General features: G+C 44.9%; 1 protein-coding gene across 4 annotated transcripts in view; it reads right to left on the bottom strand.

Moving 5' to 3' along the window:
* The window catches only part of LOC140103943 (ranaspumin-like), a 45062-nt gene that overhangs the window by 11040 nt on the left and 14664 nt on the right, over nucleotides 1–19358 (bottom strand). For all 4 annotated transcript variants that reach the window (XR_011850211.1, XR_011850212.1, XM_072127260.1 and 1 more), the window contains exons 7-10: nucleotides 14378–14425; nucleotides 14106–14150; nucleotides 13168–13215; nucleotides 4860–4904 (exon numbers count right to left, since the gene is read on the bottom strand). Coding sequence is in view for 2 of the 4 variants with exons in the window: in XM_072127260.1 (XP_071983361.1) it covers nucleotides 4860–4904; nucleotides 13168–13215; nucleotides 14106–14150; nucleotides 14378–14425 (186 nt within the window). In the remaining 2 variants the exon portion in view is untranslated. The remainder of the gene's footprint in view (nucleotides 1–4859; nucleotides 4905–13167; nucleotides 13216–14105; nucleotides 14151–14377; nucleotides 14426–19358) is intronic.

Raw genomic sequence — 19358 nt, 5'->3', positions numbered from 1 at the left:
TAAGGAGACCATGTATGGAGGCAGCTATATGGACGACTTTTGTAGGCAGCTATGGCGATGACGTGTGGAGGTAGCAATGGAGACAAAGTGTGGAGGCAGCTAAAAAGACGACATGTGGAGGCTGCTATGGAGACAATTTAATTTGGATAGTGCCTGTATGTGGCAGTCCAAAAAAGTTTTCAAACCAGAGGAGCAGGTAGGTGGTCCTCCAGAAAAATTAAATAGCTTGAGTGCCTGTATGTGGCACTCCCAAAAATTGCTTAAAACAGAGGACCGGGTAGGTGGCCCTCCAGAAAAATTAAATACATAGAGTACTATAGCTAGAGCCAGTTGGCCCTGGCAAAAAATAGCCAGTTTCCTATGCTTTAGTGTACAAAGAGTAGGAGAAGGAGGACAATGAGGAGGAGGAGTGCATACATTATTCAGGTTGAGCTTCTTTCACCTGGTGGAGAATGAAAATCCGGAGAAATCCAGGCTTTATTCATCTTGATAAGCGTCAGCCTGTTAGCGCTGCCAGTCGACAGGCGTGTACGCTTATCGGTGATGATGCCACCAGCTGCATTGAAAACCCGCTCGGACTACACGCTAGCGGCAGGGCAGGCAAGAACCTCCAAGGCGTACAGCGCCAGTTCGTGCCACATGTCCAGCTTTGAAACCCAGTAGTTGTAGGGAGCTGTGTGATCATTTAGGACGATGGTATGGTCAGCTACGTACTCCCTCACCATCTTTCTGTAAAGATCAGCCCTACTCTGCCGAGACTGGGGACAGGTGACAGTGTCTTGCTGGGGTGACATAAAACTGGCAAAGGCCTTGTAAAGCGTACCCCTGCCAGTGCTGGAAAAGCTGCCTGCTCGCCTACTCTCCCTCGCTACTTGTCCCGCACAAGTACGCCCTCTGCCGCTAGCGCTGTCAGAAGGGAAATACTGTTTCAGCTTGTGCACCAAGGCCTGCTGGTATTCATGCATTCTCATACTCCTTTCCTCTCCAGGGATGAGAGTGGAAAGATTTTGTTTGTACCGTGGGTCCAGGAGAGTGAATACCCAGTAATCGGTGCTGGAATAAATTCTTTGAACGCGAGGGTCACGGGATAGGCAGCCTAGCATGAAATCTGCCATATGCGCCAGAGTCCCAACGCGCAAGAATTCACTCCCCTCACTGGCCTGACTGCCCATTTCCTCCTCCTCCAACTCCTCCAACTCCTCTTCTTCTGCCCATACATGCTGAACAGTGAAGGCCTGAACAATGAAGGCTTCTGTCTCGCCAACATTCTCCTCCTCTTCTTCCTCATCCTCCTCCACCTCCTCCGATATGCGCTGAGAAACAGACCTAAGGGTGCTTTGGCTATCAACAAGGGAATCTTCTTCCCCTGTCTCTTGTGACGAGCGCAAAGCTTCCGACTTCATGCTGACCAGAGAGTTTTTCAACAGGCCAAGCAGCGGGATGGTGAGGCTGATGATGGCGGCATCGCCACTGACCATCTGTGTTGACTCCTCAAAGTTACTCAGCACCTGACAGATATCAGACATCCACGTCCACTCCTCATTGTAGACTTGAGGAAGCTTACTGACCTGACTACCAGTTCTGGTAGAAGTTGACATCTGGCAGTCTACAATCGCTCTGCGCTGCTGGTAAACTCTGGATAACATGGTTAATGTTGAATTCCACCTCGTGGGCACGTCGCACAACAGTCGGTGAGCGGGCAGTTGGAGGCGGTGCTGCTCTGCCCTGAGAGTGGCAGCATCTGTGCTGGACTTCTGGCATCTGCGCACAGATGCGGCGCACCTTCGTGAGCAAATCAGACAGATTGGGGTATGTCTTGAGAAAACGCTGAACTATGAGATTTAACACATGGGCCAGGCATGGCACATGTGTCAGTCTGCCGAGTTGCAGAGCCGCCACCAGGTTACGGCCGTTGTCACACACAACCATGCCTGGCCTCAGGTTCAGCGGTGCCAGCCACAGATCGGTCTGCGCCGTGATGCCCTGTAATAGCTCTTGGGCGGTGTACCTTTTATTGCCTAGGCTCAGCAGTTTGAGCACCGCCTGTTGTCGTTTAGCGACGGCACTGCTGCTGTGCCTAGAGCTACCGACTGATGGCGCCATGCCCACGGATGGTAATTCGGAGGAGGAGGAGGTGGAGGAGGGGTGGGAGGAGGAGGAGGCATAGTAGGCCTTTGAGACCTGGACCGAGGTAGGCCCCGCAATCCTCGGCGTCAGCCCCAGGGTCAGACTCGGTCCCAGCCTCCACCAAGTTAACCCAATGTGCCGTCAGCAATATATAGTGGCCCTGCCCGGCAGCACTCTTCCACGTGTCTGTGGTCAGATGGACCATGTCAGAAACGGCGTTGGTCAGGGCCCGGATGATGTTCTCTGACACGTGCTTGTGCGGGGCTGGGACGGCACATCGGGAAAAGTAGTGGCGGCCGGGGACCGAACACCGAGGGGCGGCCGCCGCCATGAGGTTTCGAAAGGCCTCGGTCTCTACCAGCCTATAGGGCAGCATCTCCAGGCTAAGCTACTTGGAGATGTGGATGTTGAGGGCTTGGGCGTGTGGGTGGGTTGCGCTATACTTCCTTTTGCACTCCAGCGTCTGGGGTATGGAGAGCTGAACGCTGGTGGATGCTGTGGAGGATCGTGGAGACGAAGATGGGGTTTTCGCACGGGAGGTGTTTGGGCCGGGGTCCTGGGAAGGGGGCTGACTAGCAGATGACACAGGGGAAGAAGCAGTGGTGTGCCCGGTCGGAGGTGAACTGGCTTGGTGCCATTGAGTGGGGTTTTTAGCATTCATATGCCTGCGCATACTGGTGGTAGTTAAGCTAGTAGTTGTGGAACCGCTACTGATCCTGGTTTGGCACAGGTTGCACACCACAGTCCGTCCGTCATCTGGTGTTTCTTTAAAGAACCTCCAGACTTCTGAAAATCTAGCCCTCGCCACGGGAGCTTGACTACGGGAAACATTTGGCGCTGATGCACCAGCTCTGGCCCTGCCTCTCTGTCTGGCCCCACCACTGCCTCTTCCAACCTGTTCTGGTATAGGACTCGCCTCCGTCTCAGAAGCACTGTGTTCACCCGGCCTATCAACCGAGCTTGGGTCTGTCACCTCATTATCCCTCGATCCCTCAGTCTGCTCCCCCCTCGGACTTCCTGCCCTTACAACAACTTCACCACTGTCTGACAACCGTGTCTTCTCATCGTCCGACACCTCTTTACACACTTCTTCCACTACGTCAATAACGTCATCATCACCCACAGACTGCGACCGTTGGAAAACCTGGGCATCGGAAAATAGCTCAGAAGCAACCGGACAAGTGGTTTGTGACTGTGGGAAGGGTCCAGAAAACAGTTCCTCAGAGTATGCCGGTTCAAATGCAAAATTTTGCTGGGAGGGGGCAGACTGGGGAAAGGAGGCTGAGGTGGAGGAGCTGGAGGAGTGCTGATTTCGGTGACATGGGTGGACTGCGTGGAAGACTGACTGGTGGACAAATGGCTAGAAGCATTGTCCGCAATCCACAACATCACCTCTACGCACTGTTCTGGCCTCAACAGCGCTCTACCACGAGTCCCAGTAACTTCAAACATGATGAACCTAGGGAGTGTAGTTCTGCGACGTTCCCCTGCTCCCTCATTAGCAGGTGGTGTCTCACCCCGCCCAGGACCACAGCCTCTGACCCCTGCAGTAGTTAGACGCCCACGCCCTCGTCCTCTACCCCTAGCCCTCGGGTTAAACATTTTCCAAATTAAAGTGTAAACTTTTAATTTTTTTTTTTTTTTGTGTTTATTTTTTTTTTATTTATTTATTTTTTTTAACAAAACGATGCTATCCTATTGCTATGGCTAGTTTCTAACCTACACTACCAGCACACAACTGGATTTTGTGCTGTGCCTGATGACTTTGAGTTATAAAAAGAAATAAACGTAAAAAAAAATAAATCAGCAGACTCTGCCTAATTCAAATCAAACCCCTAATAAATTGTCCCACTTCGGTGTTTGAGGTGGATATGTGTGTCACTAAGAGCTAAACACAACGGTCGCAAGTCTCCCTGCAAATTACTCACAATATGGTACTACCTGCACTACTAATGCCAGCAAGCCCAGTCATAAGCAAACCAAAAAAAAAGGAAAATATAACGCTATTGTAGGCCTAAATAAGCCGTTGGGGTTCTCCTATGGCTATTTTCTAGCCTACACTGAAAGCACACTGCTTTGCCAGATGACTTTGAGTTATAAAAAGAAATAAACGTAAAAAAAAATAAATCAGCGGACTCTGCCTAATTCAAATCAAACCCCTAATAAATTGTTCCACTTCGGTGTTTGAGGTGGATATGTGTGTCACTAAGAGCTAAACACAACGGTAGCAAGTCTCCCTGCAACTTATTCACAATATGGTACTAGCTGCACTACTAGTGGCAGCAAGCCCAGCCACAAGCAGACCAAAAAAAAGTAAAATAAAACGTTATTGTAGCCATAAGAAGGGCTGTTGGGTTCTTGTAGACTCATTCCTGCCTAACACTATTCTAATAGAACACCCTAACCCTTTCCCTGACCAGCAGCAGCTCTCTCCCTAGCGGCATCCAGACAGAGAATGATCCGAGCAGCGCGGGCAGGGGCTAGTCTATTCCAGGGTCACCTGATCAGGCCAGCCAACCACTGCTATCGACGTGTAAGGGTATCGCGTCATGCTGGGTGGAGTGCAGAGTCTCCTGGCTTGTGATTGGCTCTGTTTCTGGCCGCCAAAAATCACAACGGCGGGAGATGTACGCTAATGCTCGAATGAGCATCAAGCTCGGACGAGTATGTTCGCTCATCTCTAGTGACTATGTCTCTACTCATCACAGTGAATTTAATGTTTGAAAACTTACCAAGATCTGTAAAAGGTCTTTGATTTCTGACGATATTTGATCTTTCTGGAAAGAAAACATAAATAGTTACATGGCAATTTCCAATAATCTCTAGTAAGTTGAAGGGATTTTTCTATCTTGTGTATTCATGACCTATCCACAGGTGCGGATCCTTGACTCCTTTGCCACAGATGGCCCAAATGTACAGTTTGCTGTGCATGAGCAACAAAGTTTATTTGTATGTATGGTTATTTATTATTTATGTAAAGTGCTACAGAATATGATGGCGCTATGCAAATAAAGATTATTATTATTAATATTTTCAGTGCTCCCATAGACTTGAATGAACAGTTTGCTATACATGTACTGCCAATACTGGTAATTTGTCACTACAGCGCATGTCCGAAGCTTATACATGTCCGAGCGATCAATGAGTCCCAGTATAGAACGCATGTCCGGACATGATATCATTTCATTTTCTGGACATGACGTTCCCATAACACCTGCAAACACATTATTTTTGTCCCATCGGATGCTCCAGCACATATTGCGCATGCGCCACAGTGCGACGCGAGACCCTTAGTGTGATGTATCATTCATCACATGATCACACACTTTCATACGCAGCGATCGTGCGCCATATTGTGGCGCATCACTTATCACATGATGGAGGATCTACACATTCATTGGCCACTGATGTATTTATATTGAAGCTCGTTGCCCTAAGGACTCCACCCCCAGACGAAGGCTGCAAATCAGCCGAAACGTATGTCGGGTGGTTGTCATTCCGGTGCAGAGGTGATCTTTAATATGGGTAAGCTACTTAAATTGTACTAATGTTTTGTTATACTAAACATATTTGTACATCTATGCATGTGTTAATGCATTTCAACTTGTCCCATCAAACACTAGAGACAAAAAAAAACTGGGATAACTCCGTCCCGGTGGCCATTGTCGCCAATAATTTGATTACATCAAAATGATATAAGATTCTGCTGCCTGGTACACAACCCTATTTCTTATGTCCCATGTAGGACAATTCTACTATTTAACCATTGTGTTATTTTCTGCAATTAAATAAAATAAAATATATTTTTTATTTATAAAAAGATTTTTTGTTTCATTACTTAATGCTTTTGTTGGTTCTTCTCAACCCTGCTATGGAGGGATGTACAATTAGTCTGATTCAAATGTTTTCCAATGATTATTCTTGTTAATACATTCCATAGGGTATAATATTAACCAGTTTGCGACCAGGGGCTGAGACCACTCCATAGCCAGCAAGTCTTTGCTACATATTGCAGCAAAGGCTTACCGGTAACACCCGCGATCGGTGCTAGCACGCTGTGTTATCACAGCGATGGCTGCCGGCAAAGCTGCCGGCAGCCCCAGATAGATAGCAGCACATGGGCGCCGCCATCTTACCTGGGATCGCCGCTCCCCGTGATGTCATCGGGGAGCGGCGATCCGTCTCCATGGTAGCCTCGGGTCTTCCGAAGACGTCTCATACTTCGAATGGTGAATGCCAGCAAATGTGCACAGGAAGGGGGTCAGCAAACCCCTGTCACGTGCTTATGACATTTCCTGTATATAAGGAAGGAAACCCTTTTTAACAACTTCTAAAGCAGATAGCCTGGGGGTATCCCAAAACATGGTGGTTTCTGTAACTCACAATTGGTTGTCCATGAAAAATGGTTTATTATTGCCTTAAAAAAATATATAACCTTTCAGCAAACCAGTCCTGCCCACATCACACTATAACATCATATATAAAAAGATTTAGTCCTTAAAACTGTGAAAAAAAATCCTGTGAAGTCCACAAATAAATAATTCTGCTTGAATTAAGCTCTTGGCAGTACATTTAAATTTCATGTTTTCTTACAACTCCGTGCCAGCGTCTCTGCCCCATCCCCAGACATACCTATCTTGGCTCCTGATCGCCCGCGTGCAGGCTGCACGTCTCCTGCCTTCCAGACTGCCTGCGCCCTTGGAGCGGGAGAGCGCGGCTTGGAAGGCAGGAGACGTGCAGCCTGCACGCGGGCGATCAGGAGCCAGGATAGGAACTTGACTCGGAACTTAAATGGCCCGTTTCTGTGTGTTTCCTGTGGTATGTGTCCAGTGGTCCGTGTCTGGTAGTCAGTGTCCTGTGGTCCGTGTCCTGTGGTCTGTGTCCTGTGGTCTATGTCCGGTGGTCCTTATCCTGTGGTCCGTTCCCATATGACTATGCTCCTGCTGTGCTGTCCAGGGTTCCAGCCCAGAGGTGTCTTCACTTCGTGCCAGCGTTTCCAGTGCTCCTCTGCGTTCCTGCGGTCATCTGATGTTGTGACTGTTTCCTGCTTTTGTTACCTTGGCTGCCACCGCAGGTCTCATACCATCTCCCATGGTGGTCCAGAGGGTCCACAGACTCTTCTCAAAGAGTCTCTCAGACGGTTCGCCCCCTTCACTCCCTGCCAGATCTTTAAGTCTTTCCTACTGAAGTGAAAACCTTCTGTGTGTATCCCGAGGTCCCGTTCCTGTGTGTATCTCGAGGTCCCGTTTCTGTGTGTATCCTGTGGTTGGTGTCCAGTGTTCCGTGTCCTGTGGTCTGTGTCTGGTGGTCCTTATCCTGTGGTCCGTATTCAGTGGTCCATATCCTGTGGTCCGTGTCCGGTGGTCCATATCCTGTGGTCCATGTCCGGTGGTCCGTATCCTGTGGTCAGTGTCTGGTGGTCCGTATCCTGTGGTCCATTCCCGTACGACTGTGCTCCTGCTGTGCCAACCAGGGTTCCAGCCCCACGGTGTCTTTACTCCGTGCCAGTGTTTCCAGTGCTGCTCTGCATTCCTGCTGTCATCTCAGGTTGTGACTGTTTCCTGCTTTTGTTACCTTGGCTGCCACTGCGGGTCTCATACCATCCGCCGTGGTGGTCCAGAGGGTCCACAGACTCTTCCCAAAGAGACTCTCAGACGGTTCGCCCCTCTCAAACCGTGAAGTACAATCCTATAAATATTTCGTCTCTCCCCCCCCCACCACCTTCTTTAAATCTAAGAAAATTGGTGTCAAACGTTTGTGCTACGTTTGTGTTGGTTTGTAAAGCAGAAATTTTCATTTGTGCCGTTATTGTTTTTGAGATATTAATAAAAGTCATTAGAGGTTAACCATTCCCTCCCCACATTACCCAAATCAAAAAAAACTGGTGCCTATCAATTGTGCTACATTTGTGCTGGTTTGTGCTGCTCAAATTTTTTTTGTGTGCAGATATTAACAAAATTGTTAAGGTCAAAAGGTCAGCCAGCCCCCCACAACAACTGTCAAACAAAACTGGTTTGACCTTTCCAGGCTTCTGTACTTGTAGATATCAGATCAGCACCTTGGTTGTAGTCCTGTGATCTCCGGTAAAGTCAAAAGGAAACCAAACAAACGGTATATAAAATTGGATTTCTTATATTTCTTATATATATTATATTATTTATAGTGGAATACCAGCTGTTTGTACAGGATATTTATTGAAATTATGTATGTTTTTATGTATTTGTATTAACTAAATCTAAACCGGGACATTCCGGTGACTTCCAGTAAAGGACATGCGGACTCTTATAAATTCTATGTTTACGACTATATGCACATGAATTTGATGAAGAGCTTAGCACAACCGCGAAATGCGTTGTTCTTTCCTTAATCTTTTTATATATTTAATATGATTGTTTTATACAAATAAAATATTTTTTATTACGCTAATACGACCAAGCCAGCGCCATTTTTAGTGTTCCGGACTGGAGAAAAAACGCATCCTTCATTGGATGCTTAAAGACGCATCTTTTATCTCCTGTGTGCCAAGAACAAGTTCAGAGCTGTATATATTCTCAAAATATGACTTGAATCTATACCTAATTTGTTCTTTTGTTTACAGCAAATTCACCTCACCATCTTTAACCCCTTCCCGACGCGCGCCGGGTCCCGATGCATGGAGAGGGCTCGCGGGATGTGAAATTTAGACCCCACTTGTTGTTATTAATTTGGTCTACAAAGGTTATAGCTTCATTTTCACTGCCAGTCCATATGACGAACAAATCATCTATATAGGAGGATTTTGGACCAAAAAGGAGATGAGTAGATAAATAGGGACTCGAACCGTCCCATAAATAAGTTAGCATAGCTGGGGGCAGGCTCGAGTCCCCATTGCCGTACCGCAGATTTGTTTGAAGATCTGTTTTTGAAATTCAAAGATGTTGTGTTCTAATGCAAATCTCATCCCTTCTGTGATAAATTTGATTTGTCTGGGATCCATTTTTGATTGGTTTCGTAAGTACCAGTCCACTGCTTCTATTCCAAGGTCGTGTGAGATATTGGAGTATAAACCGATACGTCCAACGTTAGGAAGTGGAATTCGGTTTGTGGATCCAACGTAAGATCTTGTAATTCCAAGATGAGGGTGCTTGAATCTCTAAACGAGTAGTTCACTTTGTAATGACTACAATAAAGAGCTTTCCTATTGATGACGCGCCGTTGATGTGGATTCCTCAGCCTTGCCATCACTCATCTTCCTGTGGTAATAACTTTTCAACACTTTAAGATATCCTTGAGATTGTTTTCTCATGAGATATTGTAGTTTATGATAGTAGTTTCATTTTGGTGATCAGTTTCTTCTTTGAGGGGTAATAATTCAATTATTTAGGACATTTTTTTTTTTAAATGACAATTTTCAAAGTTTTAAATGTTTTTAGACAAAAAGTCATACCACAATTTTTTTTTTGTAGAACCCTTTTGTCATTGGTCTTCTTTTTATTTCCATAAATTGTTTTACAATATAATTGACAGGCTGAGCACACAGAAGGGCTTTTGCTTTTGCAGCTCCACTTTCACACGTTTGGATTTGGAGTGCCATGTCATGTTCGCAGGCCCTGTGAGGTACCAGTGCAATAGAAACCCATGAGAAATTATACCATTTTGGAAACTACACCTCTCAAAGAATTTATCTGGGGGTGTTGTGAGCATTTTAACCTCTAACATGCTGGTAAAAATCTAATGCAAAGTAAATGGTGCAGAACAAAAATTGCATTTTAATCTCAAAAATGTCATTTTAGTGCCTAATATACTGTGCCCAACTCATGCCACTTTAGACAATCACCCCAAAAATCATTCTGTGGGTTGTCCCAAGTATGGAAATACCACACATGTGCCAAATATTGACACGGCAGGGCTGAGGGAAGGGAAGGAGCTAAATTTTGCTTTTGGAGCACCCTTGTCACTAGACTGGTGTTGGGGTGCCCCTAAGATACAAGTACAATAGACCCCCCCCAAGTAGTGACCCCATTTTAGGAAAGGGCACCCCTCAAAGAATTTATCTAGGGTTGTATGAACATTTTAATGCCTGACATGCTGGGACCAATGGAATACAAAATGAAGGGGGCGGTGTAAAAATTGCATTGTTTTCTCAAATGTGCCAAAGTAGGAAGAAATTTATTCAGCCCAACTCATGCCACTGTGGATCAACACCCCAAAAATAATTCTGTGGGTAACTACGGGTATGGCAATGCCCCATATGTAGCAATAGTCTACAGGCTGGGGACACAGCAGGCCTGAGAAGTAACAAGCAAAATCTATCTCATGGAGCACCCATTTCACTAGATTGTTGTTAGGGGTGCCCCTGAGATACCAGTACAATAAAAACCCTCGAGTAGTGACCACATTTTAGGAAAGGGCAACCATCAAAGAATTTATTTAGGGTTGTATGAGCATTTTAACCCATAAGATTCTGGCTCAAATGTAACACAAATTGAATGGTGAAATAAAATTTGCTTTGCAATTTCTCTTAAATTGTCATTGTTGTGTCAAAAGTATTTTGCCCAATTCATGCCACTGCAGATAAACCCAAAAATCATCAAGCAGGTTTTCCAGGGTACATGGCAATAATCTATAAGATGGAGACATGTCAGGGCTCGGAAGAGAATGGAATGTGGAGTACCGACATTAACATTTTTATTTGGCACCATAAAACATTTGTAGACGCCTTCACGGATCAGTATAGTAGAAACCTCTGATAATTAGAGGTTCCTACACACCCCTCCATGAATTAATCTAGGGGTGTAGTGAGCATTTTAACCCCAAGGTGGACCCCAAGGATATTGCATGGTGGATAGTGCATAGTACAAAATATCCATTATGTCATCTTGTGCCCAGCTCCTGCCACGGGAGACAAAGACCCCAAAACTTGATGCAACCCCAAAAATGATGCAACTTCTCTCCTGTTCTTGTACCTAGGCACTTTAGAAGTCCCAGGCACTCCAGCACTACTACGAAAGCGCCTTCTCGAGGTTCGCTTTGTGAGGACAAAGTACACAAAACGACCCACACTCGTCCCCACTAGCAGACTCCATATCGGAGGCCATATAATTATATACCTCCAAGTTAGTGTATGTCTTCTGGGACATGGTGGGGGGAATAATACACAACCTATGCAGAACAACACAGAACAATGCCTGCTCCTCCACACAATGCCCGCTCTTCCACACAACGCCCGTTCCTCCACACTATGCCCGCACCTCCACACAACGCCTGCTCCTTCAACCAACACCTGCGCCTCCACACAACCCCTGCGCCTCCACACAATGCCTGTGCCTCCAAACAACTCCTGCGCTTCCACACAACGCCTGCGCCTCCACAAAATGCCTGTGCCTCCTTACAATGCCTACTACTCCTCCACGCTCCTACTACTCCTCCACACTACTATTACTCCTTCACGCTACTACTACTCCTCCACGCTACTACTACTACTACTCCTCCACGCACTCCAGCACTACTACCAAAGTGCCTTCTCGGGGTCCGCTGCACCTCCATACAACCTCTGCTCCTCCACACAATGCCTGCTCCTCCACACAATGCCTGCTCTTCCACACATTGCCTGCGCCTCCACACAACACCTGCTCCTCCACGCTCCTACTACTCCTCCACGCTACTACTACTACTCCTCCACGCTACTACTCTTACTCCTTCACACTACTACTACTCCACACGACTACTCCTACTCCTTCACGCTACTACTACTCCTCCACGCTACTACTACTCCTCCACGCTACTACTACTCCTCCACGCTACTACTCCTAACAGATTGCACTTGAGCAGTTGTGGGGGATAGGGAAAACGTACAATGGGGGGGTTAATCGTGTGTTTTGGGGTACAGTAAAGGGACAGATCACTAGCACAACTCTCTCCAACACCACCAATCACAAAATGGCGATGTTGAAGAGCGTTGGGCTAGAAAGATCTGCCCAAAAAATCGTCACAGATTGCTGTCATTGGCCAGTCTGTATTTTGACAGGGTGACGTCCAAAATGCAAATGGCGCTCGCATCCAATATATCGGACGGTAAGTGTTATGTCACTGCTCTCAGCGTCCAATATATCGGATGCGGAGCGTGAACAGGTTAATTTTTGTGTGTGTGTTTTTACTTTATATGTACCCCAAGAGGTCATAAAAAACCCCTGGGGGACATTTTCCCTTTTTTTTTACATTTTCCTTTTTTTTTTCTCTATTACAAGTTTTCCCCTGTAACTGGAAGCGCCACTGGAGCAGCACTGGGAAGCTGCAGAGGCTGGAGCAGCTCTTGGCACACTGGAGGCTGGAGTGGCTCTTGGCACATCGGAGACTGGAGCGGCTCTTGGCACACCGGAGACTTAAGGCCGGAGGGGACTCTGGAGCAGCCTCTGGGAAGGCAGGAGGAGACTCCAGAGCGGCCTCTGGGAAGGCCGGAGGCGACAGGACCGCCACAAGAGAACAGGACCGCCATAGGAGTAAAGGACCACTGGAATACCACAGGAACATGGGAAACACATAGGCGTCTGGAAATGCACAGGATACACGGAGGCATCTGGAAAAGCTCAGGAGGCTTTCACTTCAGTAGAACGACTTGAAGATCTGGCAGGGGATGCTGGGAGCCGCCGGATTATGTAGCAGAGCTGGGAATTCCAGCGTCATTTCGGAGGACGCTGGCCCTTTAAGTTCCTGGAGAGTCGACGCGCGCCCTAGCTGCGGGAGCACGCGGCCTCGGCAAGCAGCAGGAGCGGGGCCTACAGAGGAAGCTGGCGTGGGACCGCCGCAGAATCCAGAGCCAGGAGAGGTGAGTATGGGCCCTGGGAGGATGGCACCACGGATGTGCCGCCGATCCGAGATATGGATCGTGGGGGCAATTGTGATAATCATGAGTGTTCTATACCCCCAGGGTAACATATCCGTATGTCCAGGCTGTGACTATAAGACTTTTATGTCTAGATAAGCCAAGTCTGACAAAATATAAAACATAATTTAAAAGAGTTTTTTTTTCCTAACTCTTAAAATTGCAAGTCATATTTTTACCTTAGAAATGAAGGCCCTTGAGTTGTCAGCCGATGATGAGATTTTTTTCTAGAATAATGAATATAAAATTAACTTATAGTTGTTAAAAAAGTTTTGTGATTTAGGGATCTAGTTTAGTAAAGTACAATATCCTGTCCATATACTTCAAAAAGGAAGGTAAGTCTGTGTAATATGTTTAAGTTACTGAAATGATAACATGACTTATCCACTGCTCCCTCTCTATATATATAATATTAGGGGGAGATTTATTATTAGTCCTATGTAGCTTCTTGGCATATAATTGTCGCAAATTTTTACGCAAACATCGTTTTTGTGGGGTTTTTTAGTGTGGAAAAAACCGCAACTCTAAAGTCACGCAATGGCGGAATAAATACACCACAGAGTGTGCAACACCACATTTATCAACTGAGAATTTTCAAAAGAACACAAATTTAATTGCAAAACTACACCAGATAGGAGGTGGTGTATGTGGGTCCATTGCCACTACAGGGGGAAGATTTTGCTCAATTTTGAAGTTTTTGCTCAATTTTAAATTTTTTGTTTGAGGTATCTGAGAATTTCCTGTGCAAAAACATCGCAAAAAGGTAGACATTGAGCAGATGTTAAACATATGTGCTACTGGTGCAGTCTATTCGCATAGAGCACACACAGCTGATACTCACATCAGGAGGCATTTAACACGGCACATGCACTGGACTATAAATCTGACTTTTGGAAACCTGCCAGTCTAACACATAGACAACTGCTCAAAATCCTGCCTAATGATAAATCTCCCCCTTAGTGTTTATGTGTGTGTATTCAAAGAGTAGAGAACTACAATAGATAATCTGATTATGTTGATATCTATTAAATTTCCCATATAATAATGTTAATTGATTAAACCTTAATTAGACCTTAATTTTTCTATCTACAAATATGTTAGCATAAATTGGTGATACCTTCGGGGCCTTTGCCCTACAGGTTGATGTCAAAGCATGATCGGCCTGTAATTATAAATATAGAAAAAAATTATGAATTCTACAGATACAGTATAATCATTTTTAATAATAACACATGTCCATATGAGAGATAACTAGAAAATATTTCATAATCTAATTAAAAAAAGATAACCAATTAATTAAATGGTTACACACTCTTTCACTTTAAGCTGCCATACAATATGGTGTAAATAAATCTCTGAGAGAGCTATAACACATAATGGTAAACTTACCAGCGCACATAGTATTTGTGTTGCACCTTCACTTAGATGTAGTGTGTCCTGGAAAAATACAATAATGATGATGATGATGAATTCTTCTTTATTAACATTTTTAAACATAGCAAAGTTGTAAGTCTGTTATTACACTTGGTCTAAAAGGGAATACATTACATAGAAATAATAATAGGTGGTATCAGCATTTTTTTCTGGAAATATTTTAGGAACTTCAAGAAGATTCATCAGAACCTTAAAAAGTTTTGGGGACAGGTCCAGGGTTGGTCTGGCCCGCCGGAGGGCCGGGGAATTCCCCGGTGAGCCCCCGACACCTGGCACTATGGCAGGGGCCTCCGTTCAGATCCATCGGAGGCCCCTGCCAGTGGCTGTAATAGTACTCGAAACGGCCGCTCGAGTATTCTAAATGCAGCCAAAGCTCTCAGTGCAACGTGGCCGGGTGCTTTCCAGCGCACGTCGCACTCTAAACGAGATTCGCGGCCGTGCGTTAACGTCATCTCTCGACGTCATCTCTCACCATCCCACAGAGGCAGCAACAGGACTCGGTGAGATGACTTTTTTTTTCTATTGGGGGGTGGATGGTGCTAATGTGTATGGGGGGGTGGGGGTGCTAATGTGTATGGGGTTGGGGTTTATAATGTGTATGGAGGGGTGGGGGTGGCAATGTGTATGAGGGTGGTGGTAATGTGTTTTGGGGGTGATAATGTGTATGGGGAGGTGGTAATGTGTATGGCTGGCTGGCAGGCTGTACACTACAGGGGGCTGACACGCTATATACAACAGGGGGGCTGGCAGGCTATATACTACAGGAGGGCTGGAAGGCTATATACTACAGGGGGGCTGGCAGGCTATGAACTACAGGGGGCTGACTGGCTATATACTACAGGGGGGCTGACAGGCTATATACTACAGGGGGGCTGACAGGTATAGATTGTGTTTTATCCAGGTGAAATTATACTGTAAGTAACTGTGGTATTTTTAGGGGTGCAGTGAGGGGGATCTGCTTCCCAGAGCTGAACACATCTGCCAGAAAATTTTGCAACCAGATTTTACATCGATTCTGGATGTGAAGGAGAAGACATGTCACCAGTGAGGTACTAGATCCTACTTCTTCCTGTGTCAGATTAGTATTGTAGTCACTGACTAACCTTCTAGTGTGAGACAGCTCTCAGCTTATGTACTGTTATATCTATAGGGTCAGAGAGCCTGGTGTGACTTGTCTATGTGGTGCGGAATGCCAGAGTAGGGTTAATGTTCTTATAAAGGTTTTCAGAATTAGCTTATTGGAAGGTTGGTGCAGTGCGAACACTTACATCCCTAACCACAGCCCAGCCACCAGCAGAAAGCCCAGGACACCAGGGGTAACTTTTATACTATCCCTTACATTAATGCCCTGAGGCAATGTCACCCTTGCAGCCCCTGTACACAAACCAAGAGCCGAGCACTAGCAGAGAGGGAGGGAGATAGGGCTTAGCTTATCCTTTATTTCACTGCGCCCGATAGTGCTTAGAAATTCTCTTATCCCAGAATATTTCTATGTAGCAGTAGGTGGGCCCCCAAAATCTATTTCACTGGTGGGCCCCAGGTACCCCAGTCCGACCCTGGACAGGTCTTCCGTGTCCTGTGCGCTGGAAGTAAATTTGGTCAGGTAGATTTTTAGTTATAGTCTCCCCCAGTATAACAGTACAGGTGATCATAAATATAGTGTGTGTGTAAAAAAAAAAACATCCATGATAAATCTGCCCTAGTATGTCTTACATTGTAAAAATCCCAATAAAATCAAAGTTGGAACAAAAAAGTATTGGAAAATCAAAGCAGATGGTCTGAATAAATACCTCACTGCTACTTTTACTACTTTTTAGGTGACACCATTGTGCTGACCCAGCAATGAGGATTGAGGCTCCCAATCCTCCACCAACACAATATACAGGACAGTGTCCGGAACACATTGATGTCATCTTATATTCTGGAAAAGGTGGGAGTAGAACAAAGTTATGCTGGGATGTCCTCCTGGCTTGTTTGTGAAGTCAGAAGGAAGCATCCTAGCAGGACTCTTCTCTTCCTCTGTGACTCTTTACAATGGGGCAGATTTACTTACTCGGTCCATTCTAGATCCAGCAGCACGATCTCTGTGGAGGATTCGGGTCTTCCGGTGATTCATTAAGGTAGTTCCCCCGATGTCCACTAGGTGTCCCTGCTGGGCTGAATTCCGTCGGAGTTCACTGAATTTCACCAAACCAGGCCGGGTGCAGGTAAGCGCGTGTCAAGCGACACATTTTTTTAAAAAAATACGGTGGTTTCTCCGAATCCGTTGTGTTTTCTTATGGCCATGCCCCCCGATTTCCATCATGTGCATGCCGGTGGCGATGCGCCACAATCCGATCGCGTGCGCCAAAATCCTGTGGGGAATTCAGGGCGCAAAACGGTAAAATTCAGGAAACCCGACGTAAAAACGCGATTTGGGCCCTTAGTAAATGACCCCCAATGAGTTAAATATAGTGCCCAAAGATCTCTTTCTGTATAAATAGAAGATAATAATAGAAGGACATCCTTGTAATCCTGTCACTGTGCTGGATAACAGGCTGGTAGTAGCTGTTGGACCTCTTGTATTTCCTTAAGACAATTTTCCTATAAGCAGCCAATTCTTATTCCATAACGCCAGCAAGTTACAGCGATACCAGAGGAACCTACCTGCAATCTGACATATCTTGGAGCAGTCTGACTAATGATCAGGGAATATGTTGTGAGCAGGTTGAGTTTCAGCATAATTCGCTGTTATTCCTTTTTATCCTAAGGCCATCAGCTGTTTCAGCATTTGTTCACATTTTTGGAAAACTTCAGGACTTGAATGATCTATTTGCTTATGAAAACTAAACTCTTTCATTTGTATCTCTGCCTCATGTGCTTTTTTTTTTTTTTTGAAAAAGCTTTATTAATTTTTTTGCATAAAATATACACACAGTACATATGTACACCGTTTGTATACACCAATATTTCCTGCATTTCTCACCTATAATAAATTCCATAAATAAAATGGTACTTATATGCATCCTGGTTTACATTCCGTTCTTAGCATTACCTTATAATCTATACAAAGTACAAATAGACCCAAATATTAAGGTGTGCCCTCTATATACCAACATTAACCTAAGGAATGGATTCTCTAGATACATACTGATCAGTTTCCATTTTCTCCACATCCCCTCTCCCTCCCTTCCCCCCCCCCCCTGGCAGGAGGAAAAAAAAAAAAAAAAAAAAAAAAAAAAAAAGGAGTCTTTCCAAACTTGGATGATTCTTAAGATTGTTAACCTTCCCGTATTCCTATATGCTGGTTTATCTAATTCCATTTATCCCAAGTTCTAGCCCATTTCCTCATCGTACCCCTCTTCTCAGCCTGTATTCTTTCGTATTCTTTTACCTTCAATGATAGGTTTGTCCACCTACTGATTGTTATTTTCTTACCACAGTTACTACCCCATTCCCTTACAATCAGCACTTTCGCCAACATCATTAATTTGAGAATTGTTGCTTTAAGGGTTGGTCTACTGTCCTCGGGGCTACATTTCCCAATGATAGCTATCCAGATGGAGGGAATTAGGGATAGTTCTAGGGTGCTATTCACCCGCTGAAATACTTCCCTCCAAAACTCTTGAATTACCTGACATGACCATATTACATGAATGAAGTCAGCTCCCAGCTCTCCACATTTAAAACAAAGGGACGATTCCCTGATTTTCATCCTATATAAATCGGTAGGGGAGTAGTACAGCATATAAAGAATCTTAATCTGTATTATTCGATGGTTTTCATTTATTGATCCTATCTTGGCATTTCTATAAATCCCACCCCATTCCTCCCTTGTTATAACCCCTACCTGCTTTTCCCATCTTTCTTGTGATTTGTGAGAAACCCCCACTGAATACCCCTTAACCAAAAATTTATAAATACCTGCGATCAAACCCCTTTTTTTCCTTGTGTTTTGCACATATTCTAAACAATCATGTGAATTTATTTCTAAATTTTTCCTCACTCTAATTGCATTAATAGCGTGAACTAGCTGAAAATATCTTAAAAAGTCCTTTTCCCTCAGTGCATATTTACCCTTGAGAAAATTAAAATTTGCCACTCTTCCATTTTCTAATATTTGTACAAAATATCTTATGCCCTTCCTTTCCCAAAATGTTGGATCTGGCAATCTCCCTAATTCGGGAAATTCTTTATTGTGCCATAGTGGAGTGCAGTCTAGTATTCCATTAATGTGTAAGATTTTCTTAACCTCTTTCCATCCCCTAAATATTGCCCTTTTCATACTAATTTTCTTATCCCCCTTATAATCTGCATTCTTTTCCAATATTTCAAATACAGAACTCGCGTGATTGTCCCTCATTATAAATGCTTTAACTGGATCCGTCGCTTCCTTCCAACCCACTAATCTGGATAATTGAGCTGCCAAATAATATCCAAAGAGAAAAGGTATCCCTATCCCTCCTTCTGAAATTGGCTTATGCCAATGTCTAAGCTTTATTCTAACCCTTTTCCTGCCCCAGATTAACTCATTAAACAGAGATTCCATGACCTTAAAGAAGGAGTTATCTATCCATATGGGACAGACTGCCAGGAAGAAAAGGGTTTGTGGTAAGAGAACCATTTTAATTAAGGCCACTCTGTCTGCAAAAGAGAGTGGCAGTTTTTCCCATAGCTGTGTTTTCCCTCTTACTGTTTTAATTAATGGTTTTAGATTTAAGGTATCATATTCTTCAATCTTCGCAGAAATTTTAACCCCAAGGTATTTGAGGGAGTCATTGCACAGAGTGATCTCACTCATGTCCAACTGTTCCCCCCTATACCCATCTAATGGAAGTAAAGAGGTTTTTTTCCAATTTATCTCAAACCCTGAGTATTGGCCAAATTCCCTAACAATTTCAACTATCCTCGGTATTGACACCGGAGACTCCTGTACACAGAACAATACGTCGTCTGC

This window comes from Engystomops pustulosus, chromosome 10 (genome assembly GCF_040894005.1).
Source record: "Engystomops pustulosus chromosome 10, aEngPut4.maternal, whole genome shotgun sequence".
In the NCBI taxonomy this organism is placed as follows: domain Eukaryota; kingdom Metazoa; phylum Chordata; class Amphibia; order Anura; family Leptodactylidae; genus Engystomops; species Engystomops pustulosus.
Note: the sequence above shows the minus strand (reverse complement) of the source record. Positions and strands in the feature narration are given on the sequence as shown.